This window comes from Aspergillus aculeatinus (genome assembly GCF_003184765.1).
Source record: "Aspergillus aculeatinus CBS 121060 unplaced genomic scaffold BO66scaffold_56, whole genome shotgun sequence".
Lineage (NCBI taxonomy): Eukaryota > Fungi > Ascomycota > Eurotiomycetes > Eurotiales > Aspergillaceae > Aspergillus > Aspergillus aculeatinus.
In genome coordinates, this window is record NW_020291525.1 from 122,202 (window position 1) to 150,031 (window position 27,830).

Consider the following 27,830-nt stretch of genomic DNA (forward strand, 5'->3'; position numbering starts at 1 on the left):
TGGATTTTTTGACGGCCTGATATAGGGCATAAACTCTGGTTATTATTACTCACTGTAACGACGATATCTGTCTAGCATAAGCTAGTAACGGCCGTTGAGTGCTGCTTCCCAAACTATTGCCGACTCCTGCATTGTGAAAACAAAGTCTAAAATCAATACTATACAATTCGAAGTGAAGCTGAGTCCCATAACTAAGTAAAATATCTCCAAGCCTATTTCCAACCCCATTTTAAAAAAGAAACCCCATAGACAAAGCACCTACGCCGGCACCGTGGTGATGGTGGTCGTATACGAGGTGGCGGTCATGGTACACAGCCGCTCGCACTCGAGCTGGGCGTTCTCAAAGACCTGCCGCTGGCACGCGGCATGGGCGCGGGGCAGACCGGGACACGAGGCCATGCCGAACGAGATGATGTCGGAGACGCACGAGTAGTAGTCGCCGCCCTCGCACAGATTGCTCAGCACCGAGGTGGCGATCGTCGCCGTCTGCGTGACCGTCACCGACTTCTCGGTGGTGCTGGAGCCGGCGCAGAAGGTGAAGTCGTAGCCCGCGTAGTTGGTGGTCGTGGAGGACTCGCAGGCGATGACGTCGCCCCAGAAGTCGGTCGAGGTGAAGGGATAAGGGTTGTTGTTCTTGGTGGTGGGTGGCGCGGTGGTGGAGGTGCTGGAGGGGAGGGTCGTGTAGCCACAGAGACCTGCGGAGCCCCCGAGGGTCGGCAGGTACCCGTCGTAGCCCGGGCACACGCAGTTGGTGTCGGAGCTGCCGGAGTCCGGGTCTTGGTGCGGCGTGCAGCCTAGGGTTGGGGAGCTGTTGGCTCCGGTGGTCGTGGCGGTCGTGGTGCTGGGCTGTCCGGCTGTGGCCGTGGGCCCCGTCGTGGTCGTCGCTGCCCCGGGAGCGGCTGTGGCTGTTCCGTAGGCGCTGTAGATGGACCATGCGGCGTCCCAGTCGGCGGTGTAGATGTCGTCGTTGTAGTCGTCCCACGGCTCGACGCCTCCGAGGAGCACGGGGGCGGCCGAGTAGATGTCCGAGGTTGTGGTGGCGGTGGTGTCGCAGCCGACCACATCTGCTATCGTTAGTCGGTGAAGCCATGACATAGATCACAGTATTCGGCTTACCCTTGCACGAGGTAGAGCAGGAGCTCGTAGAGGCCTGGGTCACACAGGCCACGTTGCAGGAGCTGTAGGTCGAGGTCTCGCATTCCTCGTCCTCGTCGCCCGGAGTGCCGGTGGGCACAGGTTTCGGTCTGTTAGGGTCATTGCCGTTTTTGTTCGGCGCTGCAGATTGTCAGTTAGTCATGCGAAAAGGGCATCGTACAAAGCTTTCAACAAACAATGATACGTACATTTACCTCCTCCGCAGTTAGTCCAGCAATGCTCACAAACATTGAAGATGGCGTTCAAGCCTCCCAAGATCCCCTCATGGCAACTCTCACCACACACGGCCCTGTTGGTACATTTGGGTTTGGGTTCGCCACGGTGGTGCGTGACGTGGTGCGTGCCTCCGGGGGGGATGATTATCCCAACAGCCGTGGTTGTGGACGAGGTCGTTGTCTTTGTTGGCTCGGTCGCTGAAGTGGGCACGTCCGATGGGACGGTCGTGCCGGGCCAGGGAGGGGGGTAGAAGGGTACCACGGTGCTTGAGTAGATGCTTCCGTTGTAGGTCATTGCCGGCCAGGTGATGTTGAATGCGGTCTGGATGATGCTGGGCTCCGGTGTGATGACGGTGGAAGTTGTGCCGTTACCGATCGGGACGTTATAGAAGGGCACGATAGACGTCACCACATCCGGGATGGTGATTGTGGAAGTGGTCGTGGACATGATATATGAGGTGGTTGTGCTGATGGTCCCGTTGTATGTAAAGGTATACGGCACCTGATATCCAACACCGATCTCGGTTGTCAGGGTCGGATAGACAAAGGTCGTGGCCGAAGACAAAGTGGTGGGCGGCAGCACGTAGGTGCACGGAGGATAGCACTGGACAATAGTGTCATTGTCTGGCTCGGTCCAGATAATGGGGTCAATGTAGACAATGCCCGAATCGTTGCCGTTGGACCCGATATCTGAGCCGCCGGTGGAGAGTGCCAGCCACGCGGCAATCTCGCTGGTGAAGCCGTTGCGCGTCGTGTCGTTGAACATCAGCGGAGCAAGGCTGCCGTCTGGGCTTACGATTTGCTCGTTACCCTTGGTGAACAGGTTGTAGATGTACAGTCCATCGGCGTAGTTGGTCTCGACAAGGGCCAGCTGGCAGGTCTCCGTGTCGATGCAGCCCTCGTCATAGTCCTGAAAGAAGGAATAGAAGCCGGCCGAGTAAATCAGTACATCAGTCGAGTTGATCACCCGCAGAGCCCAGGCCCCTCTGCAGGAAGAGTCGTCTTCGTCGCAGTTGTCATAGGTTGGATCCGAGGCAAAGTTACCCACCCCGGCCGTGTATGGCCCTGTGGCGTCGGGCGAGGGCTGGTAGTAGGGAGTCTCGGTCTGCATGTGTCCCAAGTAGACGTTGGCCGCATTGGCCAGCTGGTACTGGTACATCTGCGCGTGCTCACTGGCGGTGCCATACAGCCAGGTCGGGCCCTGGGATTCGATCAAGAACCCACGACCCACGTAGACGGAAACATCAGTCTGCACATTCAACGGGATTCCGGCAGTGCTCTCGGATGCAGCCGCGTTCAACTTGCTGTCGAGATCGTGATCAGCCACCCAGCCCCAGACATTCTCAAAATAGCCGGAAGCAGACGAGGTGACGTGCATCAGGAGAGCAGCTCCCATGCAGTCCTTGCTCACTCCGGCTCCGGTGGGGCAGTTATCCAGCCCCAAGTCACTGGCAGTGGTACCTCCGACGCGGAAGTGGCTGTCCCACATGGCAGCGCTACCCTGAGTGCTTTCGTGGACGTTCCATTCCACCAAGACAGCACCAGCAGTAGGACCCTTGACCGTGAAAAGCATATCCGTGATCTCGATGACACCCTCATCACCTGCCTCGCCAACCTGGACCATGACCTTGGGGCTCTCCTCGTCTTCGAAGGCAGAACCCGTGCCCATGATTTGACTCCATCCAGATCCAATGATCTTACTTCCAACCGGCACCTTGACGGTATCTTCCACAAGATATACACCAGCAGGGAAGTACACCACGGAGCCCACATTGCTCGCTAGGAGACTGTTGATCGCAGCAGTCTGATCACCGGTGCCATCATTGGAGATTCCATTGCTGGTCGCGACGACCGGAGTCTCGCTCTCATACTGCGGCTTGGCCCGGCGATAATAAGCCCCCGAGCTGTCGAGGAGGACCTCCGGTTTCTCCGGCGCGGGATCAAGGAAGCCGGTCTGCTTGCCACCGGAGCCATCAGGCAGGTAGCGGTAGCCCATGGACCAGGAGTTGAAGTACAAGGCGTCGGTGGACCCTTCAAGGATGGTGTCGCCTCCGCTGATCATGACCACCGCAGCGGAGTTCTCGACCAGCAGATTGTCCAGCACGATATGGGGCTGCCAGCCATCCTTCTGTGCCACCGTAATGCCGTAGGGCACGCCGTTGAAGTGAGAGTCAACGACCGAGATCGACCCGGTTCCCTGGTCGCCTGTCCCCGAGTACTCGGTAGCATCGATGGCGATGTAGCACGACAACACGTAGATGTTCTTCCAGTTGATTCCCCAGTTCCAGACAGACTTGATCGCCGTCAGGCAGGAGGTGAACTGCAGGTTGATGGCGGTGAATTGCTGCGAGCCCGCGAGGAATCCGATGTTTCTGAATAGTTCCTCCGTGTTAGCAGAGTATGAGAAAAGCAAAGAATTATGCAGCACACTCACCCTCCCGTAAATGTCAAATCCGAGACCATTCCTCCACTGCCATTCTCCATGTAGATCCCCACAGCCGTGGCAGCCTGGCCATCAGCGGAAACGGCCATCTTGAAGTCACAGTTCGTGATACTGGTGGCCTGGCCGACCTGCCAGTGCACGCCGGCCGGCACGTAGGTCTGGTTGTTGTCGGTGTTGGTCCAGTTCATGCTGGTCATGTCGAAGACAAAGTTGCGGATCTGGCGGTAGAAATTGCTCTGGTTAATGTACCATTCCGAGCCGTTTCCCCCGGGAATGTAGAAGTCCGAGTCAAACAGGGCAATTCCCGTGAAGTTCTCTGATCCCTGGATGACCGGCTTGCTGTTCGGGTTACCGACGAACTGGGTGTAGTAGTACTGCACGATCGGCGTGCTGATGAGATATGTGCCCGCGGGGAAGTAGACCACGGCGCCCAGCGTGGAGGAGGAGCCACAGTCCTCGCCGCAGCGCAGGGTGGAATCATCGGAGGCGCTGAAGGAGGCGACCGCGCGGTTGATGGCCGCCGTGTCGTCGGTGACGCCGTCCCCGACGGCTCCAAAGTCCATAACGTTCCGGAAGAACTGGTACCCGGACGGGGCAAAGGGAGAGGAACCATCGGATCCGAGACTCGACAGCCAGTAGTCGTCAGTCGAGCGACGAGCGTGGTGCATCTTTGCATCGGTCGTGGCATTGAGCGGCGTGAGGACCGGGCCAGTCATTGACCCTTGGTCCGGCGCACTTCCGAAGAAGTTGTTGACATTATCCCGCATGTATGCGGGCGGCGGCTGTTGCATTGGATTAGTCTTGCGTCCTTCTTTCTCGCGGTAGCAGCAGGCAACCTACTTGAGGTGATCCGGGAGGCAAGGGCGGGCTGGTTCCCACCGGCCTGCGCGGAATCGAGACGGTCGTCGCAGGCCCTCCTCCCATTGTAAAAGCGTGACTAGAGGCAGCCAGATGTGACGACTGTTGTCGCTCGTGGCGCTGATGGAAGTGCCCATGGCTATTATGCGTGTGCGCAGAGGCCGATGTAACACATTGCGCTCCGAGCCACAGCAGGCCCAAACTGGGAAATGACACCATGGTGCCTGTGCGGAGGTGATTCGCAGTGACTACCCATGATGATCGAGGGAAAGGGTGTCAATAAATGCGACAACAAAGATGGTGGTTCTTGGTTCGTCCCCTGTGCGATACAAGTCAGGGGGAGAGGGTCCGAACAGTCCTGAAGTGTGCTTCCTGCATACAAGCCTTGAGAGGCTGCATCCGATGAGATGCAGCAACACTCGGCTCGTGCAAAAACTCAGTAAGTAGGATTCATTAGTGGAAAGAGTGGATCAACAGCAATCACACAGGGAATCCTTCTTCGGACATGGCCTCCTTTGGGAAAGGTTAGGTGACAGTGGGGGAGCATTCTGGCCCAACTCATTTCCCTTATCAGAGCCGCATCGAACCCTGAAGGGCATCCAGACGAGCGGTCCCTGCATGACTCGGGCCAAATCAGACCATGTGGAAGTCCCTGGCCCACTTTTGATTGCAATAAAGGGACAATTTGGGGGCCAAAGAGATGATTTTGGCATAGCGTATTGCACGGGGTGGAGACCGGCTAAATCTTTAGTACCGGACAGCCTCGGACATAAGCCGACTTGATGTATACAACACTGCCTGCAGGATGAGGCTATTCAAATCCAATCCTGCCATGCAAAACCAAATCAACGGCTAGCTCAGGGGCAGGGGATTCAGGGCACTAGCTTGGGGTCTGTGAGATTTCGCTCATGTGTAATGTCCAAGAAAAGGGGGAAGACGCTGAGGTACCTGATAGAGACACACGGTCGACGATGCACTAGTCAAATAGAATATGATTACCCCAACTGCCTGAATCTTATCCAACTGCATAGTCCGAATACATGCCCTCAGGATGGTGCGGCTGCGTCAAGTCTTCTCTCCTGCGTTTCTCGTCGCGGCGCTTGCTGCCAGTTCCTGGTGGCAGCCTGCGGTCGCTGCGGATGGCGATCTCGCGAAGCTCAGCAAACTGTTCAAATATAGTACGGATCCCGGCGCAGCTGATGTCGGAGGTTTGCCCTCCGACACGGACCTGCAGACTCTCTTGACCGATGCGCTCACGCTCGCCAACGCCGGGGTGGCCGCTGCGACGGATGCCCTCGCCGGCAAGGCGGAGGCAGAGCGACTGATGAACTCCCTGTTCATGTCCCCCAGCGAGTCGGACCTTCAAACCATCCAGAAGCGCTTCAATGGCGTGGTGACCTATCTCACCAGTGGCGGGAAGATCAACAACGGCGCTCAGAAGACGAAGCCGTTTCTGCTGTACGGCGACGGGTGGCGCATCCGGCAGGATATGAAGAGCGAGCTGCGCAACGCCGACGGAGAGACCATCCCCAAGGCTGATGGATCGGGCAATGTGCTCATTGAGGATGATTCGTTGATGGTGCAGAAGCAGCAGCAGGCGAAGACCATCGCAGAGAAGGACGCCGTTGCGCAGGGCAAGTCCGCGAGCGAGGCCGAGGACCAGTATCCCTACTGGAGCGACTCAATCCAGTCCTACACCTTCGACAAGAAATGGGGCGATTCCCCCACCGTCGGCGTCTTTGACTCAGGCTCCTCGGCCATTGCCTTCACCCTCATGGATACCGACAAGGCGCTCATCAACCTCGGTCCCAAGGCCCTACAGGGCGGCCGCCTGCACGCGGTTGACGTGACCGCCGTCGCCAACAGTTTGTTTGAGGACCACACGCCTCCCACCGGAAGCACCATTACCTCGATCGCCGAGGTAGCCCCCCAAGCCACCGCCATATTTCACGAGCTGTTCCACCTGGTCTGGGGCGACAGTCTCATGTACCCCTCCGTTGGAGAGGAGTACCAGTTTCAACGGATGACGGGCTACGAGAGCCGAGGCAGTGGGAAGAAAGCGTTCACCAAGAGATACGCCATGCGGAACCCGCAAAGCTATGCCTATGCTGCGTATGTGCTCCACTTCCAGGCCACGGAAATGCAGGCTAACATGAAGAATGAATAGGATTGCCTACGATTACACGCAAAATGTGCAGTACAAGATTTCCAACAAGAAGTCGGCCCCTGTTGAGTTCTTCACGGGTTTCGCTTCCTACGAGAAGAGCTAGGGTGGAGTGTGTTTTGGGGAATTTGATAGAGTGTATGATTATTCTGAAGAGCTTGCTCGGATGATAGATAGTGTTTAGTCGAATGATAAGGTCGCTTCGACCCTCAATACTCCGTGTCCCCACAGAAAGGAACCTTTGCCTTGTGCTGCTGTACCTCCTCCTCGCTTAACAAGGCATACCACCGCCGGTAATAATCGCATGGATCGCCCAGTGGCGACCACAGTCCCATCGCCGTGATTCTCTGCTCCTCCCACAAGACTAACCCGTATGGCAGATAGGCTCGCAGGGCCATGTACTTGCCGCGACCAGCCAGGGGGTTGTGCATCATACTGCGCCAGAACTGAAATCCGAGAGGCTCCGCATCTAGATCTTGCCACTCGCGTCCGGGGGCTCGTACACCGTAATCTCGTACCGGTCGAAAGACGTAGCCTGGCGGCCAGGGACGGCATGCATCCTCAGGGGGAGGCGCGGAGGGGGCCGCAGCCTCGGCTATCTCAGTCGCTAGTGCTTTCTCCCCTTCCTCGTCTAATTTGCCCTCCAGCTGGAGAGCTCCTTCGTCCGGCTCGGTAGCAGCACTCAACCCATCCGCTTCTTGCGCCAAAGCGCTGGCATAGGGCGCAGGGGCACACGCCCATCCGAACCGGAATTGTGCCGGGATGTCCGGGAGCAGCAGATTGGTGCCTGTGTCGGATCCAGCCGCAGCGTGGCGGCTCAAGAAGTCGATGACTATCAAGACCTGGTAGATACCCGAGGAGGGGATGGGGTATTCCCAGGGGGTGACTGTGGCCAAGCGGTCGAGGTCGGCGGGGCTCCACTCCAGCAATCCTTGGCGGCCCGCAAGCCGGAGGCTCTGGTACCACACATGCCGCCAAAACGCGAGAATCGTGCGCTGCTCCTCCGTCCACGTGGGCTGCCGGAATGTCGGGCAATATTGGCGTCGTGAGAGCTGTGGACGGGAGAGACAGTGCTGGAGACAAGTATCGAGACTCCAATGCGCGAGCAAATGGACCTGGTGTGCGAGCCGCACGAAATCCCGGACGATGTCCGCGGTGGCGACCACTGGCGGCCAGGGCTCGAATTTGTCCGCCAGGCAATCCATCGCGTCGAAATAGCCCCGGCATGAACTGGTTCCGGCGCGCAGGGACAGCACCGCCCGCATGAGAATTCGCGATTGCAACGGGACGGTGGCCTCGAGCACGGCCTCGACGGTCTCCAGCGCCCGAGCCTGGAATAGTGCGGCAAAGCGTGCAGAGGTGTTGACGAGGCTCCACAGGGTGGAGATATCCGGAGATTGCTCCAGAATCTTTAGAAGTATTTCATTGGGTAGGCTGTCTAAGCCTGATGGCTTTGAAGGAGAGGACATGATTTGCTTGATGATGAGGGAAAGAAAGGAGGCGCAAGTGAGCGTTGATTGTTTATTTTATCTCGGCGCTATCAGGCGATGGTTGGAGGATTGTGGGGACTCCGGCCAGTCAAATGTGGTTGGGTTTAAGCTTTGCCCAAGAAGGCCAAGCTGCGTGGAGGCGTTGAGAAAATGTTCTTGACTATCCCCACCGACTATCGATTTTTTTTTTTTGATTTTATTTTCAGGGTTCATTGATAAGTCGATGTACTGATTGACTCCTTCAGGGTTTGTCAATTCCAAATTGCCTCGTGCCGGTCCGGGCGGTGAGCTGAGCATCGCTCCTCCTTCCTATTCCAGCCCTAGCTCACCTGCTAAACAATCAGGTTAGTCCATGATCCATCACAAATCATGCATTCGATCAATAGCTTCGTATTCTCTCGGCTATTCACAAGTCATCAATCCTGCGACTACATCCTTCACCAATCAAGCGATTGCAGACTGAGACATTTCAGCCTCAAGGGATTCTGTATAGATAACTTGCCTGTGCCAAGACCGGCGGCGTTGGAGGCCGTTTATTCCTGCAGAGTCCGACAGAGCCTTGCCTTTCCCTCGTAATGGGACTATGAGCTCTTAGCGCGAGTATCAGACGAGATGCTTCCACCTTTCAAACCATGATTGAGGCCTCCTACGACCACTATATAAGCCGGATGGCTTCCTTGTCTCGTCGACTCTCCTCATCACCATCCTCATCATTCCCAAGATTCAACAAGATGCAGCTTCCTACTCTCCTCCTCACTCTCCTCAGCGCCACCGCCGTCATGGCCCTCCCCTCGGCGGAGACCAGCAACGCAGACCTTGCCGCCCGCGGTGACAGCGGGTGCTTCCCTTTGTACGCAGACTTCTATCCGGCCTGGCAGCTCCTATGCCTTGTACTGACTTGCCTTGTCATAGTTCTGATCCCGATTGCGGCATCCCCACCTCCTACTGCCGCTGTGCCAATGGTAAGTCTCAATTGCTTGAATGACTGGGATTTCTTGCTAATCAAGACAAAGGATGGTACTACCTCTTCAACTCGGACGAGGGTGGCTGCAACCCTCCCTGGGGCTTCGTGGCCACTGATATCAGCGGCGTGCCTGGCTGGTACTGTTAAGAGCTCGACTATTGAAAGGCCGGGCTTGTTGACTTGAAACTGAAAGTTCCGGGAGGCTTTGAGCGAGAGAATTTGCGTTAGGAATGTCCTGCTTTGCTTATACCGGTCGGCGACCGATGACGTTTATGTTGTTATACCAGCGTTGGCCTAACACATCCAAGGCCACCTTGCGTGATACACCTTTATGAGGAGTTGCCCGCAGTCCTAGGGCAGCTTCATGCTACTTGCAAAATGAGATGGACTATACAAAGCAGTCTACATGTAATTCAAACACGGCTGTATTTAAGCCACCCCGAGGACCTGCCTCGCCCGGAAGCGACATGTATCTCGACCGAGAGATCGTTGTAGATAATTACCCGCCCATCAACCCGTGCATAATCGATCTTTGCTTGACATGCTTGCTGTCTTTTGTTTTTCTACTGCGTGAATCTGTCTATTGCGAGTGATTGCCCGCCAAGAGCTAGGTTTCCATGCGAAGCTCAGAACGAATGCATCTCCCTTATGTTAAAGGCAAATCTAAGAGAAGTAGAAACGAGAGGTATTGAAATAATAAGCCAATTCCCGATTTTCGCAAGTGATCTACGTTGATCATGTAGCTAGATCCAGTGCACCGTATCCCAGCCAATGCTGGCACGACAACGAGCTAAGCATCGGGCACTTGATTGCAACAAGAACTTCACATCCATCGCCATGACACTAGCACAACTTGATAAAGAAATCCCTAATCAAGATGTTAATTAATCTTCTATCCCATTCTCCAGAACCCCTACCGGACGGGGAGAACGAGTAGCGCGGGAACTTTACAAGTAGCGCAAAGTCGCATTACAATAGTAGGCTTATTTGTTTATGTATAATGTCAGCATCCATGTACTGTACATGAAAATGATCAAGACTAGGTCTACAACAATGAGAAAGGAATGCCTGAAAATCCCATAGCTCACTGAACATCCACCAGATCATACACCTTCAACCTTCTGCTCCTGTTCAGAATCTCCAGGAACTGCCGCTCCCGGAATAACGAAGTCTCGCTCGAGCATGGCAGACCAAGCAAAGGCCACGGCAATAGTCAGAGCAATCATCTCTTCCAGCACAGACATGCACAACGAGAGTGTGAGACTGCTGTCGGTAGGGTTGCTGCTGAGGGAGGACTGGAAGATCTCATAATGGCCCAGGTCGGCGATCGCCGCAAAGATTAAACGCACGGTATAAAAGGGAGCAGACAGACCGATTCCGATGAACAGCTTTTTCTGGAATCGTTTCAGGGTGCCTTTTGTCTCATTGAACAGCCAAGCAGTGGCTACCAGGATGGCGGCAAAGACGATGAGAAAGATGATCATGGCTGCCTTGAGGAGTGCATTGATGCTGCCGGACTTTTCTGTCTTATCCACCCCCACGATCGCGAGGATGAGGGCGATCAATGATATAAGGGACAAGGACTGCAGGGGTTTGGGAGGGATTCGGTATCCCACATCACTAGAGAAACGCCCAACTGTTAGCATGTCTGCCTATCCGAGTGGGAGCCAGAGTCTCTGACTCACATTTGTTGCAACAGCCCCATATACATCAGGGACTGGGGCGCGATACCGATCAAATTGCATACTGTTGCGGCAGTTCTTAGATTGGTCGAGGTGAAACTGAGCTGGGCCAGTGTGCATATGCTGCCGACCACACGGAGCAAAGATAGGATGACAGCAAAGCGCCAGGTGTGACCACCGGCTCTCCATCCTGTTTGTTTCCAGATGTAGATGGAACACGCGAGAAGAAGTGGGAACACGATCAACTGAAGGATTGAAATGCCATCGGAATAGGTTACGTGTGCCATTGTCGCAGCGGCTGTGATTTAGGTAGAAAAAAGGCGAGGAATTGTGTAGGATGCAGGTCCTAGGCAATTTGTTGTACACCACCTTTACAACCGGCATATAGTCCTATTTATAAACTTCCGGGTGTTTTTCTCCCATACCTGGGTGCCTCATCTTCGTCTCGGGGCATTTCCTGCCCGTCGATCTTGCGCATCAAATGTAGTACAATTGTCCCTGTCAACAAACAACTCTCTTGAAAGAGACTAGTCGTGGCTCAACCCAGCCGCTCCAGACAAAACTATTCTGTTCGTTTTTTGGTTTCAGCTCTGGGGATACGGAGTTGACATTAGTGAGTTTTAGTACAACCGAGCGCGTTAATTTCAATCCAGTAGCCGGCTTGGAGCTTGAGGGCTACAATTTGTCTTTGGCATGACACCAGCGTTAGATCGGGGTTTCCAGGTTCATCATGTACCTAGGTAGTAATGTAGTAAATAGTTCTTGGCCACGTAATCGATGAAAATAGTGCAGACCGACGGGGCTAGTAGTCAGGGCCCATATCCCCTCCCAGCCAATCACACCATGCAACACTGCCAAAACGCGGTCGGGGGCGAGGATGGTGATTCTCGCTAAAACATAGCCCGGTACTACTAGGTAGGTAGTAGCCAGTGGACTGCCTGTTTTTGATGAGGACATATATATGATACTGTTCCACTCGCTTAAACTCGTTTGATGGATAGATATTGCTTGTTCCGAACCAGCTACCTAAAACAGACTAGGCTAGAGTAGGAGCTCCGTCCTTCTCAGCCCTCGATTGCAGGTTGATGAAAATTGATGGATGAGAAGTCAAGCACTGCCGGATGGTGACTCCCTACTAGCTCACCAGTAGTCCCCTCACCCCCTCAAAGCCTAAAGGTCATCAAAGTAGTAGCAGTTCCAGTCCGAGCTGGTTACCTGGGATGGTCTAGTGTGCGAGGCTTAGTATTCTGCGGGGTAGTTGTTTATCTCCACCGTGGGCACTTTGGTTGGTTGCCGTCCATGACTTTTGGCCCGCATGTGGGACCAACAGGCAAGCACTTGCAAATTCTTGTGGGCCGGATTTGATCAAGCCTTGTATTATAACAGCAACAGTCCTCCTTCTCGTGATGCATCCGAAAGCCACTTCAAGGTTCTGCGAACTCGTTTCCCTTTTTGGGATGACAGCACCATGGCCGGAGTATACAGAGGCAAAATCAGTATGGGGTGTGTCTTGTGCCGAAAGCGACGGCTGCGAGTGAGTGGGCACGTTCCAGACATTATACAACGAGAAAATGGCCAACAGTATGCAGTGCGACCGACGTCAGCCGTCATGCTCACAGTGCCTGCGAGTGAATCAAGAATGTTTTGGATATCGAGATCCCGGGACCTTGAGGATCTACGATCAGAGCGCGGAAGTTGCGTCCAAGGCTCAGGCCCGTGGTGGTCCCATCCAACAGTCGCCTGCGGAAGAGTCGCCGTCTACACTCTCCCTAAACTATTCCCCCATCTCCGATGACCAGCGAGCCATGTCTTATATCATCCCATACTATGTTGGCACGGACCAGCATCGGGGCTTACTTCGATTTCTGCCAAGCCTGTTGCAGAATGACCCCTCTCCTGCCTTGAAAGCCTCCGCCAAGGCTATAGGTCTGTTAGGCATGACGAGGATGCCACATGTGGGACAGCGAGCCAGGAAAGAACACATCATTGCCTTGCGTGCTACAAATAGTGCTTTAAGAGATCCGACAACAGCAACCTCGGATTCCACCCTGGGTGCCGTGTTGTTGCTGGGCTTGTATGAGGTGATACGCCCCATTACGAGCTGCAACCCTTTCGTCCAAGCAACATACACTGATCCATTCTCTTCAGCTGATCACATCACGACCCACGGAGATGGACAGTGGCTGGAGGGACCATGCTCAAGGAGCAGCCAAGCTCATAGAACTGCGAGGTGAAGAGCAGTTGAGCTCGCCGGTTGGGCTAGAGTTATTCACCGTTGTGCGTTTTCAGAATGTGAGTACTTCCCTCGATGGGAGGGTTATACTCGTGCCTAATGCGGGACTGGCAGGTAATCAGCAGTGTTTTTTTCAGACTGGGGTCCCGGGTTCACAATTCACCCACGATTGCAGCCCTGTCTCAAGTCGCGAGATCCAAACGAAATGAACATACCCGGCCGATTGAAACCCTCTACAATATGCTCATCGAGCTGAACGATATAGCAATCGAAGTTGACGAGGCCCACCTCCAAAGTGATCTCGAGAAGCAACAGTCGTTGATCGAAAGATCTCTGACCCTTGATGCGCGTCTACTGGCGTGGACGACATCGCTGAGCCCAGCGTGGTCTTATCGGGTTATCGATGACCCGCGCTCCCATTTGCCCAAATCCACCTATCCGCCGATCTATGATAACCGATATCACCTTTACCACGGGGTCTCCATCGCCACAATGTGGAATAACTATCGCCAGACGCGCATCGTTCTCAATGAGATGGTTAGGATGATGGCCCTGCGCCGCTGGCGGTTACAAAATCTTCCACAGTATCAACAAATCATATATCAGTCTACTGGCATCATTGAGCACATGGCAGGTGAGATCTGTGACAGTATTCCATTCTACTTCATCTCCGGCGAAGTAGGCTTTGGAAGCATATACCGGGCGCTGTGGCCGCTTTTCATCGCAGGCCGATGCGCAGCAGCAGAATCTCCGGCGAAACAATGGGCGACGCAAATTCTCGACCTCATTGGAAACATCACGGGTATTCAGCAGGCGATCGGCATGGCGGAGCTACTCAAGCAGGAGAAGCCAGCCAGCGTGATTCCGGGAGGCGATCTGGTTACCGAGTCAATCTTCAACCAGGTAGCCAGGTTATCTCTGGGTAATGACTAAGAAACTAGCCTGGAATGTATACGCGGAAGGTGAACAGTAGATATGAAGAACAGTCCTGATCAGCTCTAGCTGGGATACGTAGCGCCAAAGCATTACTGCTCCAATCGGTCTCGCCACGTCAGTCGTTAGAACACAGCGGGACACATGGCTCTGGCAAGTAGCAGAATCAAAGCAATGGCTTATTGCAAGAGAGACACCTGTAGCGCAGGCCAGAGTTCTTGCTCACCTGGCATAAAGGTTCGTCGTTGACTGAAAGATTGCCAAGGCGAAGTCCATATCTCAACTGTTTCTAACGCACAATTTCTAATCTATGCAACGCATATGTTTGGTTAGTACGTCGTTACTTTGGAGTCGGCAATAGGAACCATGCTTGCCAGCATCAATGATCCCGCTACTTTTAGAGATGCTTGGCAAGAAAAAAAAAAACTACCCCTTTCGCCCCTCAACTTTTATCCGTGAACTGCTTGCTACAAGTTCTACGTGATGCAGAACGCAGAAATGCTTGGCAAAAACATACAACAGAAGGGATTCGCTGGTGGTCACCCACCCAACTACTAACCTCCCGGCGTGTGGCTTAAGTACGGCTGAGCGGACGGGAAGCCCTGTTTTCCACACCCTGTGGTCGTATGTACTAATCCTTCAATAAGTAGGTCTTATATTTACTAGATAGAAGCAAGATTTTCTCTTATCTGCATCGCTGCTGCAGTTTATCTATCTATTAGGAGGCCAATCACTTTGGCAGGTAGTTGACCAGCTGGTTCTAATAGTCCTGTTATGAATAGGGCATCGATACTCCTGGCATTCATTTGTATCGCGATCATCCCGATTCCCTTTTCATCGGACCGGTATGGGCCGTGAGGACATTTTGACTTTAGGCACATGTCGGATGTTGACAAAGAACACGTCGGATTTGGTTCCTAATCCTGGACGGAGAGTAGACAGGTTCATGGTACATAGATCGGTTGAGTTGGAAGACCCGTCTTCAGAGCTGCGTACAGTGTGATTGGCAGTTTACATGGACAAAAAATTACTTGGTATATGTACTGAGCTTGAAGAAGCTTGTAAAGGGCGACATGGATCGGTATCTTGAATAGTTCGTGGTTGGTTGGTTGATTTGATTGGTTGAACTAGCTGAGATCTCGAGATGGGCAACTCGCTTGATTAATCGCTGGATTACGCGGTTTGGGGAACTTGAGAACATCAACAGGATACCTCGCAGTCTGTGGCAGTATTACGATTGTGCTTACTGGGTTGGCTCATCGTCTCATGTTATAGTGGTTGGGTAAACTGATACAATCGTAGGCGTGCGGTAGGAAACGAGAACTCGGCGAACCCTATCAGCGCAAACCTTGAAGATATATGTTGTTTGACTACCGCGGAAGATCCGGTGTCAAGAATCACGCCAAACATGATGTACTAGTATTGGACCAATTGGACAGGGCATAGACTGCGTACAGATTTCCAAACTTCTCGATCATATGGGAGTCTATATAACGAAGTCATCTCTTGTTGCTTTTCAAGATTTTCTTCTTGTCGAAGAAGAGGAGAAGAAGAAAGTATTCTCATGGCATCATCAAAGTTGTCTTAACTATATGGATCAAGCAGAAGAGAATACAAGCACATACGACCACAGGGTGTGGAAAACAGGGCTTCCCGTCCGCTCAGCCGTACTTAAGCCACACGCCGGGAGGTTAGTAGTTGGGTGGGTGACCACCAGCGAATCCCTTCTGTTGTATGTTTTTTTGGTATTTTATATTTTTGGTCTTTTCCGGTCCCTCTCTTCCTCACTCACTGCGGTAAGCGGGCCTTCTACATTGACCGAACCAGAAGCATTCGCCCTATACCATAGACGTCTGAAAACATATCAAACCTCAGAAACTCCAGATAGCCATGACCGCAATCTTAAAACATCTCGCATCCAGACTTGGTCAATGGTCAGAAAACTTTAAATCCTGGTAACTGGTATCTGTTTAGCCTCTATCCTTTTGTGCGAATATCCATCGTGTCTTGTCTAATTAACATCGAGTGGTGTGGTTTTCGAGTCCACCGGTCATGCTCATCAAGTATTGTCTCTACAATCCCGGTACTTCCAATACAATATCACTTATCAGTTTTATGCTCAATTCAAGTCTAGCTACAGATATCTACCTATTCCCAAACATCAAATCCAGGCAAAGCAAATTACGCAGCAACAGAAACAAAAGAACTCCCCGCGGCGATCTTCTCGGCCAAAGTTCTCACGGGCTGGGAGCCGAGGAATTCAAACGAGGAGACCTCCGCGCCCATTTCCCGATTCACCCAGCTCTGTACCTCGGCGGCCTTGAGTGAGTCCACTGCATATGATGTTAGTAAAGCAATACCAAGGCAAAGATTCTGGCCCGCTCAGGAACCCAACGCAAAAATGGCACCATTCGAAGGAAGACAGTTGAACTTACCACCCAGAGCCGAAAATGGCAGCTCCAGATCAATATCATCCGGCGCCGCGGCCATCGCGCGAGCTAAATACTCCTGCAACGCCTGTTGAACCACGCGTACAGCCTCATCCACAGACTCGGCCTTCTTCAGCAAGACGCTCGGCTTCCGGGCCACGCCGGCACCGCCATCGACGCCGTCCTGTGCGTCCGGGGCGGCAAGCCTGGCCCGGTGGTCGAACTTTCGGTCAAACTGCCACGGGGATGCGCTGGCGCCGTCTTCGCCGCGCGGCAGGATGTCCGTCATGCCGGCAATGACCTGGGCGGGGACCTCGGAGATGCCCTGCACGATGACGCGGAAGAGGGTCTGGATCTCGTGCTGCAAGATCTCCGTCCCCTCGAGATGGCGGTAGCGCTGGCGACGCTGTTCGGGCGATTCTTCAGCCAGGGCCTCGCCCACCCCGCTGGCGTCGGGGACGAGGCCGATGTTGATGCTGTGACCGGGGAGCCCGTGCTGCTGGCGCCATCGCATCAGAGCGTCCATGTAGCCGTTGCCGGCGGAGTAGTTGGCCTGGCCCATGTTGCCGATCACGCTGGCCACAGAGGACAGAGTCACGAAGAAGTCCAGTCCGCCGTCGCCATTGCTGCTGTTCGGGTCCGAGAAGGCTTCGTGGAGGTTCCAGGTGCCCTGGATCTTGGGGGAAATGGACTGTTTCCAGTCGTCGAATTTCATCTGCTCGAACATGCCGTCCTTTTCGGTACAGTGTTAGTATTATGAGACAAGTTGACTTTCTAGATCAATTTTCGGTGTGTGGACCACTTACCTTCAGCACCGTTGCGCACTGCACAATACCCCGGATGCGCCAATTGTGCTCCTTTGCTTGGGCGAGAAGTCCCTGTACATCCTCGCGGCGGGCAGCGTCGCAGCGGACGACCTCAGTGCGCACGCCTTGCGCCTGCAGACCCTCCAGCGCCGCGGTTTGTGTCGGCTGGACGGCTCCAGAGCGACTGACAAAGACGATATGACGGGCGCCGCAATCAGCCAAGGTGGTCGCAAGCGACAATCCCAGCGTTCCCAGACCACCGATCAGGAGGTAAGTATTCTCCGCCGGCAGCGGAGCCGGCTCAGGGATGGCGGGCACAATGGGCACCTTCCCTGGCGCCTGAAGGTTGATAATGACCCGGGTGCCCAGATCACGCGCATGGGCCAGGGCATCGGTCAGCTGGGAGACTGGGAAGACCGGATAGGATTCAATCCTAGCCACAGCTCTGTTCTTTCCGCCCGCGAGAAGGTCCACGGCGCGGTGGAAACTGGCTTGCAGCTGGCGCGGCGCATCGCGGAGCAGACGAGACAGCCGCAGGGAGCTGACGGTGCATCCACGATCGGCTATGGACTGGGGGAGGCCAGCCAGGTTCAATTCCCCGCTGAGATCGACCAGACGGCCGTTGAAAGACAGGCACCGCGCGGCGAGACGGGTTGCAGCCCCTCCCATGCCGCAGACGCTGAGCTCCACCCCCTTGCCAGCTGTTAAGCGAGAGATCGTCGTCGGCAGGTCCCGGTGGAGGGCGATGATGCGGTCCTCCTTCAAAGCTGGGTACCTCGAGCGCAATTCCGCGGCCGCGCTCTCTCCCTCGACGGCTGCATACACTTGCATTCCTGCCGCCAAGGCACAACCTATCGTCGCCCGGAGGGTCTGGCTGACGGAGCCCACCACCAAGACTGAGGATGCGGCGGGTGATCCAGGGTTACCGAGCAGACTGGTGTAAGCGGTAGCATATGCCACAGGCATCGAGACAGATTGATGCGCGTGTTCCTGGCCGGGAGGTATGGTCCAAAGTGCGCTGGTGGGGAGACGCACTCGCGTAGCCATGCTACTCGACCATGCATCGCTAGGCACGATACAAAGTACGGGCTCCCCGGGTACAAAGGCCGAGCTGATGGATGCTCCGACCTGACGAATGACCCCGACGGCCTCGACGGCTCTGATGCCTGCCTCTGGCAAGAGAGTCTTCTTCTTCCCCGCCGGTGGGAAGATAGTGACCTGGTGGAGTTGCACCTCGACATGGTCATCGCTCAGGGGTGGGTTCATCCTCTCATCCTCCACCCAGTGAGCGTCTTGGAGGTCTGGCGACTCGGTGCGAAGACGCATAGGTCTCCTCTCGTTCACGAGCTCCGCCGGGGTCGGTCGCGGGCCGTTGAGCAGAGCATCCATACTCTCATCGAGCGACGTGGCGGCGAGTGCTCGGGGGACGAACAACCGACCATCTTGCACATAGAACTCCCAATCGCGTGATCGGGAGCCAGATGGCTGCAAGGTGAGCTGCAGCACATGAGCAATACTTTGAGCCAGCGGGGCTGCCTCCTTATCGGAGTCGGCAACAAACAGTTGGGGCAGCGCAAGACCGGACCTTTCATTGCGCAAGGTCCGCAGCAGACCGGTGGTCGCCCCAGAGCTGGCGGATCTGCGAGCCTCGTCCGCGGGGCCCTGGGAAGACACCCAGAGGAGGCACTTGGCCTTCAGCAGCCCTCGGAATTGATCCATTTCGTCTTCAGTCCAGTTCATGGTCCATGGCTGATCAAGCTCCAGCAACGAGATAAGTATCTTGCCTTCTAGCTCCGATACCTTGTCGATGCTTACTGGCTCTATCCTGGCACCTGTACTCTCAAAAATGTCCTTGAGCTCGTGCGACAGAGCTGCGGCAGTTTCGGCAGGCCCGGCACACAGGACATAAATCACCGGGCCCGGCTCAAGAGCAGAGCTTTCGCGACGGATGATCGAGCAGTGCGGTTGTTCAAGGGAGCCGCGCAGAGCCCAGTCTGGATGCGCCTCAACATGGCTGACGACCGCATCCTCGGCTGAGGTCCGAGCGATAATCCAGCTATCTGGTCCAGTCAGGGAGCCCAGGGAGCTGAGCAAAGTCTCGGACTCGTTGCCATCATCCTGGCCTCTTGCATAATCGGTAAGTACCACATCGTAATCGTCTCCCACTAGGTCTGCGTCTAGCTCTTGCAGTGAGGACACAACTAAGCTCTGGCACCCGGGTAGTGCACTCTGGAGACTCTTGAGCTGTCCCTCCAACTCCTTAGGGTTGGGGTGGATCAACACAACCGTTAGCTGCTGCAGACGTGGTCGCTGAGTGTTCCCCGGTGCGAAGGACTGAAGAGCCTGAACAATCTCTTCGGTGTTGTCCTTCTCAGCCACAACTAAGGCTTTAGCATCACCGTGAGTAAGGCAAAGCCTTTCGACCCAGCGGGGCAATCCCCCAGCACACTTGACGACCCCGTTAGGTCGATGGCAACCGGAATCCACATGTTCCACCCAAGTGAGAGACGAGAATCGACTTCCTGCAACTTCCTCGCTGCCGGTGCCGGACGACGAGCGGTTCTGCATGGGGACCCGGCCAAGTCTCACTCCTTGCAGGACCACCCCGGGCTGCTGCCAAGATGGGTCCGATGCGATGGACTCCGAGAAGGAGACGCCATTCTCATAGTGCGTTTCCACATGGACTTCGAAGTGATCGCCGGGCTGCAGGGAGAAGTCCGTCGAGAGGTAGAGACGCTCGACCGCGATGGGGATATTGGCATTGTGGTTGGTGAGCGCCTCCGAGCAGGACAGCACAGCGGCCTGGAACAGGGCATCAAGGGAGGTCGGGTGGACAAAGCACGGGGATTCGCACTCGTGGGGCATGGCTCGTTGGGTGTCCGGGACCACCCCAGAAACATGCAGGCGAGGCGATTCAGGATCAAAGGAGACTCCAACCATCGAATGGAAAGTCGGGCCCAGCGTGACTCCTCCGGTCTCGCCAAGCCACTTGTAGACGTGCTCGATATCGGTCTCTTTGGCGACCTTCTGCGTCTGCCGCACTCCTTCCACCATACTCTGCCAGTCTGCGCGATAGGCCGTCTGCGTGCCGTCGTTGTCATCGTCATCCGCGTACTGCAGGGCAAAAGAGCCCTTGGCGTGCTGGACCCACGAAGACTTCTCCGGCAACGAGAAGATGCCGAATTCATACCACCCGGGCACTCCGCGATGGGGGGCGACATGCACCGTGGTTTCCAGCCCGCGTTCATCGGCAGGAATCACCACGCCCCGGAAGAACTCCAGGTCGTGAAACTCGATCCCTTCCAGCCACTTCTTGGAGTCGGCCAGCTGGCGGCCAGCCTCGGCCACCATAGCGACCATCCCCGCGGCCGGATAGACGATCGAGCCCGCCACCACATGGTCGGCTACCCAGGGCAAGTCGGACACGCGGATGAAGTTGCGCCAGCGGGGTTCCAACTCGTTCTGGTAGTCGAACGGCACTCCGAGAAGATCGTGCCGGGGCTCCGCGCGCTGTCGGAGGCGAGCGGACTCCAAAGGCTCGTGCCAGAAAGTCGATTGATGGTTCCACGCGTACGCCGGAAGTTCGAGGCTCACTCGCGGCGATTCCTGTAGAAGGCTACGGTTGGCGGCGTCAATGTCAATCCCATAGCCGATACTCCACAACAGACCGGCAGCTTGCAGGGCCACGCGCAGCGCATCTTCCTTGCGCCGCACCAATCCAGTGTAAGGCAACGAGGTCAGACCCTTGTTGGCCTCTTGCAGGGTCTGCATGAACGGGCCCTTCAGGGCTTCATGGGGGCCGATTTCGAGGAACCCTCCCCACTTGACAGGGACCGCACGCCGACGGCCCTTGCCGGCTTCCGTCATCGTGGCCAGCTTGGTGGCGGCCGCCGCGAACTCCACGGGGCTCACCAGGTTGCGCACCCAGTAGGAGGCGTTCAGCTCGTCGGCGCGGACCCGCTCCTTGGTGACGGAGGAGAACATGGCCACAGAGCCCTTGTATTTATCTATGGGCTGAACGGATTGGATGGCCTCTTCATACTGACTGGCCAGCTCTCGCATGTGCGGCGAGTGGTACGCGGTATCCACGCGCAGCTTACGGGCGAAATAACCATCGGTCTGCAATTGCTTCTCCAGCTGCTCGATTTCTTCGATGTTCCCCGAAAGCGTGACACTCGATGGACTGTTGACGCAGGCCACCACGACCGAGTCCGGAGGTAATTTCCGGAGGTATTCCCGACCCTGGTCTGCAGATATGCCGGCAGCAAGCATCCCCCCGCGGCGGCGGCCATTTTCTGCAATCTGCTGCGAAAACACGCCACGAAAGTAGGTAATTCTGATGGCGTCCTCGTGGGTCAGATATCCAGCCGCATAAGCAGCTCCTAAAGGTGTGACACAATAGAGTTAGCCTTCCGTTGATTTGGTTCTTGAGTGGTTACGAAGAATTCGCTTCCCACCGGGATCATCGCGCGAGAAAACATACCAACTTCACCGCTCGAGTGGCCAATAACAGCCTTGGGAGACACCTTCCAGCTCCGGAGAAGATCAATCAGAGCTACCTGCAAAGCGCAACAGATGGGCTGACTGCGATCGGGTCGATTGACGCGAGTGGCCGTCGCGTCGGCACGGATCTCCTCGAGCAGATCCCATGTACAGCCCATAGTCTGCAGCAGTTGCTGGCTGCGGTCCACGCTCGCTGCAAAGACCGGATTAGCAAGTAGCTCGACTCCCATGCGGGCCCACTGCGCGCCTTGGCCCGTGCAAACAAAGGCCAGTGGCGTCTGGGTCTTGCGGCTGGCGCGAGGGAAGCTGGGCAGGCCGGCGCTCATTGTCTCCCGCAGCTCTTCCAGCGAATCTACCACCGCGTAACTGCGGAACGCAAGCTGGGAGCGCCGGGTGGCCATGGTGTGCGCGACATCCGGCAGAGCGAGACTCTCGGCTTTCTTACCCAGGACGTGGTCGTCGAGATAGGTGGTCCATTTCTCGGCCGTGCGGTCCAGACCGGCCTTGTCATGGGTGGAAACCACCACAACCTGGGGCGTTCCCTTCGCAGCAGTGGCAGACGCACACTGCGCGGAGCCACTCCCCAAGTACTGGGCGGCGCTCTCCAAGATGGCATGCGCGTTGGCGCCCCCGAAGCCGAAGGAATTGATGCTGGCGCGCTGCGGTCGGTGCGCCGGCCATGGGGTGGTCGAGTCGCTCAGACGCAGACCCCATTCGTCGGGCCGGATCTTGGGATTCAGCTGGGAGAAGCCCGCATTTGGGACGAGCATCGCCTTTTCCAAACAAAGGATCACTTTGATCAAGCTGGCCACGCCGGCCGCACCCTCCGTGTGACCGACATTACTCTTGACGGACCCGACATAAACGGGCTCATTCCGCGGCTGCTGATCTCCAGGGCCGAAGAAAGACCCCAGGGCGGACAACTCGGTAGGGTCCTACGCCGTGCACCTGTTGTTAGCTTTGCAATCGTTCCTTTGGCTCAATGCGCTCGGGTTGATTTATGTACGTACACCAATTGCTGTGCCGGTTCCATGGGCTTCAAAATAGGTGACATCGCTCGGGGACAGCCCAGCCTGGCGATAGGTGGCGCGGATCAGATCCGCCTGCGCTTCGGCATTTGGCATCGTGATACCAGGAGTACGGCCGTCCTGGTTGGAGCCTGTGGCGCGCACGATGGCTCGGATTACATCGCCGTCGGCCTGCGCCTTGGATAGGGGCTTGAGCAGAACCGCGCCGAAGCCCTCTCCGCGGCCATAGCCGTTGGCGCGGCTGTCGAAGGAATGGCTGATCCCGTCGGCGCTGAGCATGTGCATATAGGAGAGCCGCTGGGTGAAATTCGGATGCAAGATCAAGCTGGCTCCGGTGACCAGTGCCTATGGGACAGTGACAGCGGTTAGCTCTCCTCCCATCTACACGAGAGAAAGTCAAAGTGAAGTCGTCATTTACATACCTGGCTGCATTCGCCTGCCCGCAAGGCCTGAGTGGCCAGATGCAATGCATTCAAGCTGGAGGAACACGCAGTGTCCAGCATAATACTTGGGCCACGGAGGTCAAAGAACCAGGAGAGACGGTTGGCGAGCATGGTCCTCCCGTTGCCGGTAGCTGAGTTATGCGGCATGTCCATGAGATCGCGCGTGGATAGCAACTCGTAGTCGTTGGTCATGCATCCGCTGTAGACTCCAGTGGCACTCCCGGGTAGAGATTCCATCGGGACACCGCCTGAGATTATGATTCAGCCATGTCTCTCTCCGCCTATCCCTGTCTCTCTCTTCCTCTCTCTCTTTCTGAAGGTGTGGTAGTGGTGGTGGTGGTGGTGGTGGTGATGGAAAGCAACCACGTACCATTCTCAAAGGCTTCATACGCCACTTCAAGCAACAAGCGTTGCACTGGATCCATGCCCGCAGCTTCTTTGGTGGTGATGGCAAAGAACGGAGCATCAAAGTAACTCGGATCCTCTTTCAAGAAGAACCCGCTGTCATGATTAATCTGCTCATTATTATTAGCAGTCTGGGAGTCTTTCTGACCCAAAAGCCAGCAGGGCAGAAGACATACAGCGCCCGCGCGCTCGTGGCTGGGATGCTTCCACGCCGAGGCTTGATATCGGTTTGATGGGACACGGCCATGTTCTTTGCGGCCCAGGCGCAGCATGTCCCAGAATCCTTCAACGGAGGATGCTTCGCCTGCAAAGCGACAGCCCATGCCAATGACAGCAATGGGCTCAGGGCCAGCTGGGGGCGTGGCGAAGGTTGAGCTTTCAGTCATTGTAGTTGACAGTAACTGGGGAAAGATCTTAAGTATTGGTGAGTATGAAAAGTACAATTGCAATGGATCGATCAAAAAGGCCTATATTAGTGGATATGGCTTTCAAGAATCTATAAAGCGAGCGGCCTGCTTTTAAAACCATCAGCTGGCCCTGATAGTTCTTGTCGTATTTATGCAGGATAGCGTGAGGCTTCCTCATCTCATCCCCCCGTCTTATCCATGATGCAATCGAATTTTGCGCGGTGGGTTTGTGGAGGGCACAATAACGGACTGCTCCCTTTGCCTTTGCATCATGGAGTTACACAAGTCCCGAGATGCAGAAAGATCCCGAAAAGGTAGGGGAATACATTCTGATTTCGTCAGAAGAAGACGGTCGGTGTCGCCACCGAGGAGATCTGCAAGAGACCCCTGGCTGAGTGGAGGCGATAAGAAGCGAACAAAAGATGCGACAGGGTCAAAAGGCTCATACGATCTGGAACGAGTCCTTAATTCAACTTCTTATCAACACCTCAACCACATCGCTAAGCATTTCTGGTTATCCATCGTCTGCTACATTCAATCTCCATGGCTACTCAACGCGCTGTCATTGTTCGTGAACGTGGTCAGGTCGCCCTTGTCGATGACCTTCCCATACCGAGCTTGCCTGACGACTACATCTTGGTGAAAACCCGCGCAGGTACGTCCACTGTGTCCGAATGGAGCCGAGTTCCATTCTCTCCAATGTGATTCTGAAGCCGATGCAGTGGCTCTCAATCCAACCGACTGGAAACACGTCGACTTCGAGTCATGCAACGGAGCGGTCGTCGGCTGTGACTATGCCGGCATTGTCGAGGCCATTGGGTCTCAGGTGCGCAAATCGTGGAAGAAAGGCGAGCGTATCGCCGGGTTTGTTCACGGCTGCGACATCATGCGGCCCCACGGAGGTGCCTTTGCAGAGTATGTGATCGCCAAGGGGGACTTGCAGTTCAACGTGCCAGATTGGATGAGCCTTGAAGAGGCGGCTTGTTTAGGGGTCGGCATGACCACCATTGGACAGAACCTCTATCAGTCTATGCAGCTGGCTGAACCGGGCAAGGCGAAGGACGAAGAGGATGAGGATGAAGGGGTCACTCAAATTCTGATCTACGGCGGGGCCACCGCAACGGGCTCCCTCGCGATCCAGTTCGCGAAGCTGTCCGGTCTTCGCGTCGTCACCACATGCTCGGAAGTCAACCGCGCCTGGATGCTGGAGCTCGGCGCGGATGCGGTCTTCGACTATCATGATTCCCAGGTAGGGGACCGAATCCGCGAGGAGACCGATGATGCCCTGGAGCTCGTCTTTGACACCATCTCCACGAATGCCTCGGCGGCGATATGTGCCGCCGCGATTTCGTCATCCGGCGGCTGCTACAATGCGCTGCTGGACGTGAGATGCCCACGGGCTGACGTGGATACGCAAGTCTCGATGGCCTACGATATGATCGGGGAGCCTTACCAGATGGGCGGCAAGGAAGTCCCAGCCACGCCTGCAAACCTCCAATTTGGGTCCCAGTGGGCTGATACGGTGGAGAAGTTGTTACAGACCCGCCAGATTACCCCCCATCGATTAGAGGCGAAATCGGGTGGTTTGGCTGGAATTCCCGCGGGATTGGACTTGCTCCGACAGGGCAAGGTGCGGGCCTCCAAGCTGGTCTATTGTGTTGATGAGACCCAGTAGAGGCGGGGAAGTAATCACTAAGAGAGCTTCTGAAAGGGATATGGAATGTTGATCACTCTTCACAATGAGAGCCAAGAATTGATATGCCGATGTGGCGCCGCCAAGTCGGTCCTCTCACGGCGATTGACTTCACGATTTCCGTCTTAGGGTTAATTTGATCTTTGCCGTACTTGAAGTAGAGCTTATGATCCGCCGGGGAAATGGCGGTCTTTTTCCTGCAAGGAATAATGAGAACACACTCGGAAAGAGATGTCCGAGGTGAGGGGTTGCTGAACACAAGATAAGGAGAATTTGTAGAAGCCCCTTGCTTCAACTCGAGGAATGTGGCCAGGCAGAATTTGTCATGCCTGAAACGAACCACACAGCACACCATGTATGGTTCCAAGCGGCCGGGATATCATAGCATGCATATAGGAGCACCAAACAAGTGATCGGTGACTCAAGCGGGCTATTCATGCAGCATTGCTGCAGAATGACTTATGAGTATATTGACTGACCCGGTCGACGCCTACATTTTCTTAAGAACGGTCGCATCATCCCTACAATGCGCCACTGACACTAGGTTAAGAGTAAACGTCATATCAGCGAAGAATGATCCCAAATAAGAGGGAAGCCGTGTATTTTGGCGAGTGTAGATAAAGCGAAGCTTCCATAACACTCTTGAGAAGTATATTCTTTTCTCACAAGACCTGCGCTCAACAAAGCTGCAACAAGACCAACAAACGCAACACAATGAAGATCCTTTGTCTTCATGGCTACGGAACGAACCCTGATGTTCTACAACATCAGCTCTCAGCACTGAGACGAGATGCTGACCCGAGCTGGGAATTTGTTTTCCTCTCTGGCGAGATTGAATGCTCGCCTGCGCCTGGTGAATTGGTTCTCTGCCAGTGTGCGAATCAGACTATTCACTGACAACCAGGTTCTATTCTTCACTTCTAGGCATCGGAGACACTTTCCCGGGACCATATTATTGCTGGACTCGCACATTCGACACCGAGTCGGTTGACGCAGCTCACGCCTTGATCGAAGAGGCAATCGAGGAGAACGGCCCCTTTGATGGAGTACTGGGATTCAGTCAAGGCGCCGCGGTGATGGCCTCTTTCATGCTGGAATACGCCACCACCCATCCAGAGGAGCCCGGTCCGTTCCGGTTCGCAATCTTCTGCTCGCCCACGATTCCCTGCGCCGCCGACTCGGCGTACAATCAGGCTGTATATGGTTCGCTGTCGTCCGAAGACCAGCAACGTCTCCGCTCCGGCCAGGAAATCCAGCTTGCGCAGCTCCCCGAGCCAGCCCGGTCGGTGTCCGAGGCGATGCTGGAGGTCATTCACAGCACGCAGTCCATCACAGGCGACTCGGCCTCGTATTTCTTCGATCGGGCGCCCCATCTCGTGCCAAGTGCTTTGCATCCAAATGCACTGCAGACACGCCTCGCAATCCCCTCTCTCCACTTGCACGGGCGAAATGACCTCCCAGGGATGGGCAATTTTGCAGCTCTTGTGCGATCATTCTTTGATCCGAGTAACACTAAGACGCTTGAGCACTCGGCCGGTCATGACCTCCCGCGGTCAGGGATGGAGGCAAAGAAGTTCTTGTCTGGCATGGAATGGGTCATGGCACAAAGCCAGTTGCCGAGCCTGTGAGGGCTAAGGTTCCTTAGCCACATGTGAATATATCCGGTGGTTCATGTCAGCTCTCAGGTAGACTTTACCTATAGTTCATTATCATATCCCTGTTTCAAGGCACTGTATTTGGTAACTTGCCATCTTTCATAATCACAACTCCCCTGGTTTATAAAGCACACAGGCGCCTAAAGATCATAAGAAATTGAATAATAAATAACTTATGCGGATTGGGAAAACGTTCAAAAAATTGCTGTTATGTTCTCCGGAGGGGTGTATATACTACAACGCACTCATGGGAAAGGGGCCACGAAATGGTCCCTCTAATACAAGGCAGTTTGTCGGTCTCCCATATTAGTCATTATATGTAAG

At 55.1% G+C, this 27,830-nt stretch overlaps 9 protein-coding genes across 9 annotated transcripts; 5 read left to right on the top strand and 4 right to left on the bottom strand.

The window, feature by feature from the left end:
• Nucleotides 1-191: 191 nt before the first annotated feature.
• BO66DRAFT_460873 (glycoside hydrolase family 55 protein) lies at nt 192-4,890 on the bottom strand (the record flags this gene model as incomplete). Its single annotated transcript, XM_025652318.1, has 5 exons — nt 192-1,067; nt 1,117-1,275; nt 1,344-3,742; nt 3,805-4,595; nt 4,654-4,890. 5 exons carry the CDS (start codon nt 4,888-4,890, stop codon nt 259-261), a joined length of 4,395 nt encoding a protein of 1,464 aa, XP_025499726.1. The 3' UTR covers nt 192-258.
• A 1,120-nt stretch (nt 4,891-6,010) lies between these two features.
• Nucleotides 6,011-6,941, top strand: BO66DRAFT_460878 (uncharacterized protein; the record flags this gene model as incomplete). Its single annotated transcript, XM_025652319.1, has 2 exons — nt 6,011-6,783; nt 6,839-6,941. 2 exons carry the CDS (start codon nt 6,011-6,013, stop codon nt 6,939-6,941), a joined length of 876 nt encoding a protein of 291 aa, XP_025499727.1.
• Nucleotides 6,942-6,957: 16 nt separating this feature from the next.
• Nucleotides 6,958-8,459, bottom strand: BO66DRAFT_193341 (uncharacterized protein). The gene has a single exon (XM_025642472.1). It carries the CDS (start codon nt 8,302-8,304, stop codon nt 7,045-7,047), a length of 1,260 nt encoding a protein of 419 aa, XP_025499728.1. The 5' UTR covers nt 8,305-8,459; the 3' UTR covers nt 6,958-7,044.
• Nucleotides 8,460-9,056: 597 nt separating this feature from the next.
• On the top strand, nt 9,057-9,436 carry BO66DRAFT_442601 (uncharacterized protein; the record flags this gene model as incomplete). Its single annotated transcript, XM_025651441.1, has 3 exons — nt 9,057-9,175; nt 9,238-9,287; nt 9,339-9,436. The coding sequence occupies 3 exons, from the start codon at nt 9,057-9,059 to the stop codon at nt 9,434-9,436; spliced, it is 267 nt and encodes an 88-aa protein (XP_025499729.1).
• A 956-nt stretch (nt 9,437-10,392) lies between these two features.
• Nucleotides 10,393-11,258, bottom strand: BO66DRAFT_332750 (uncharacterized protein; the record flags this gene model as incomplete). The annotated part of the gene is made up of 2 exons (XM_025644148.1): nt 10,393-10,909; nt 10,975-11,258. The coding sequence occupies 2 exons, from the start codon at nt 11,256-11,258 to the stop codon at nt 10,393-10,395; spliced, it is 801 nt and encodes a 266-aa protein (XP_025499730.1).
• A 1,181-nt stretch (nt 11,259-12,439) lies between these two features.
• BO66DRAFT_431662 (uncharacterized protein) lies at nt 12,440-14,137 on the top strand (the record flags this gene model as incomplete). Its single annotated transcript, XM_025650602.1, has 4 exons — nt 12,440-12,505; nt 12,561-13,052; nt 13,120-13,263; nt 13,319-14,137. 4 exons carry the CDS (start codon nt 12,440-12,442, stop codon nt 14,135-14,137), a joined length of 1,521 nt encoding a protein of 506 aa, XP_025499731.1.
• A 2,181-nt stretch (nt 14,138-16,318) lies between these two features.
• BO66DRAFT_460892 (polyketide synthase) lies at nt 16,319-24,137 on the bottom strand (the record flags this gene model as incomplete). The annotated part of the gene is made up of 9 exons (XM_025652320.1): nt 16,319-16,470; nt 16,573-17,299; nt 17,373-18,362; nt 18,408-21,754; nt 21,856-22,810; nt 22,886-23,248; nt 23,326-23,594; nt 23,717-23,861; nt 23,928-24,137. 9 exons carry the CDS (start codon nt 24,135-24,137, stop codon nt 16,319-16,321), a joined length of 7,158 nt encoding a protein of 2,385 aa, XP_025499732.1.
• Nucleotides 24,138-24,701: 564 nt separating this feature from the next.
• BO66DRAFT_405149 (zinc-binding alcohol dehydrogenase family protein) lies at nt 24,702-25,833 on the top strand (the record flags this gene model as incomplete). The annotated part of the gene is made up of 2 exons (XM_025648964.1): nt 24,702-24,813; nt 24,881-25,833. 2 exons carry the CDS (start codon nt 24,702-24,704, stop codon nt 25,831-25,833), a joined length of 1,065 nt encoding a protein of 354 aa, XP_025499733.1.
• Nucleotides 25,834-26,565: 732 nt separating this feature from the next.
• Nucleotides 26,566-27,479, top strand: BO66DRAFT_332842 (uncharacterized protein; the record flags this gene model as incomplete). The annotated part of the gene is made up of 2 exons (XM_025644153.1): nt 26,566-26,704; nt 26,776-27,479. The coding sequence occupies 2 exons, from the start codon at nt 26,566-26,568 to the stop codon at nt 27,477-27,479; spliced, it is 843 nt and encodes a 280-aa protein (XP_025499734.1).
• Nucleotides 27,480-27,830: the final 351 nt, after the last annotated feature.

Bases quoted from the DNA above. Each gene is read 5' to 3' on its own strand.
- BO66DRAFT_193341 (XM_025642472.1), bottom strand. From the start codon at position 8,304: ATGTCCTCTCCTTCAAAGCCATCAGGCTTAGACAGCCTACCCAATGAA.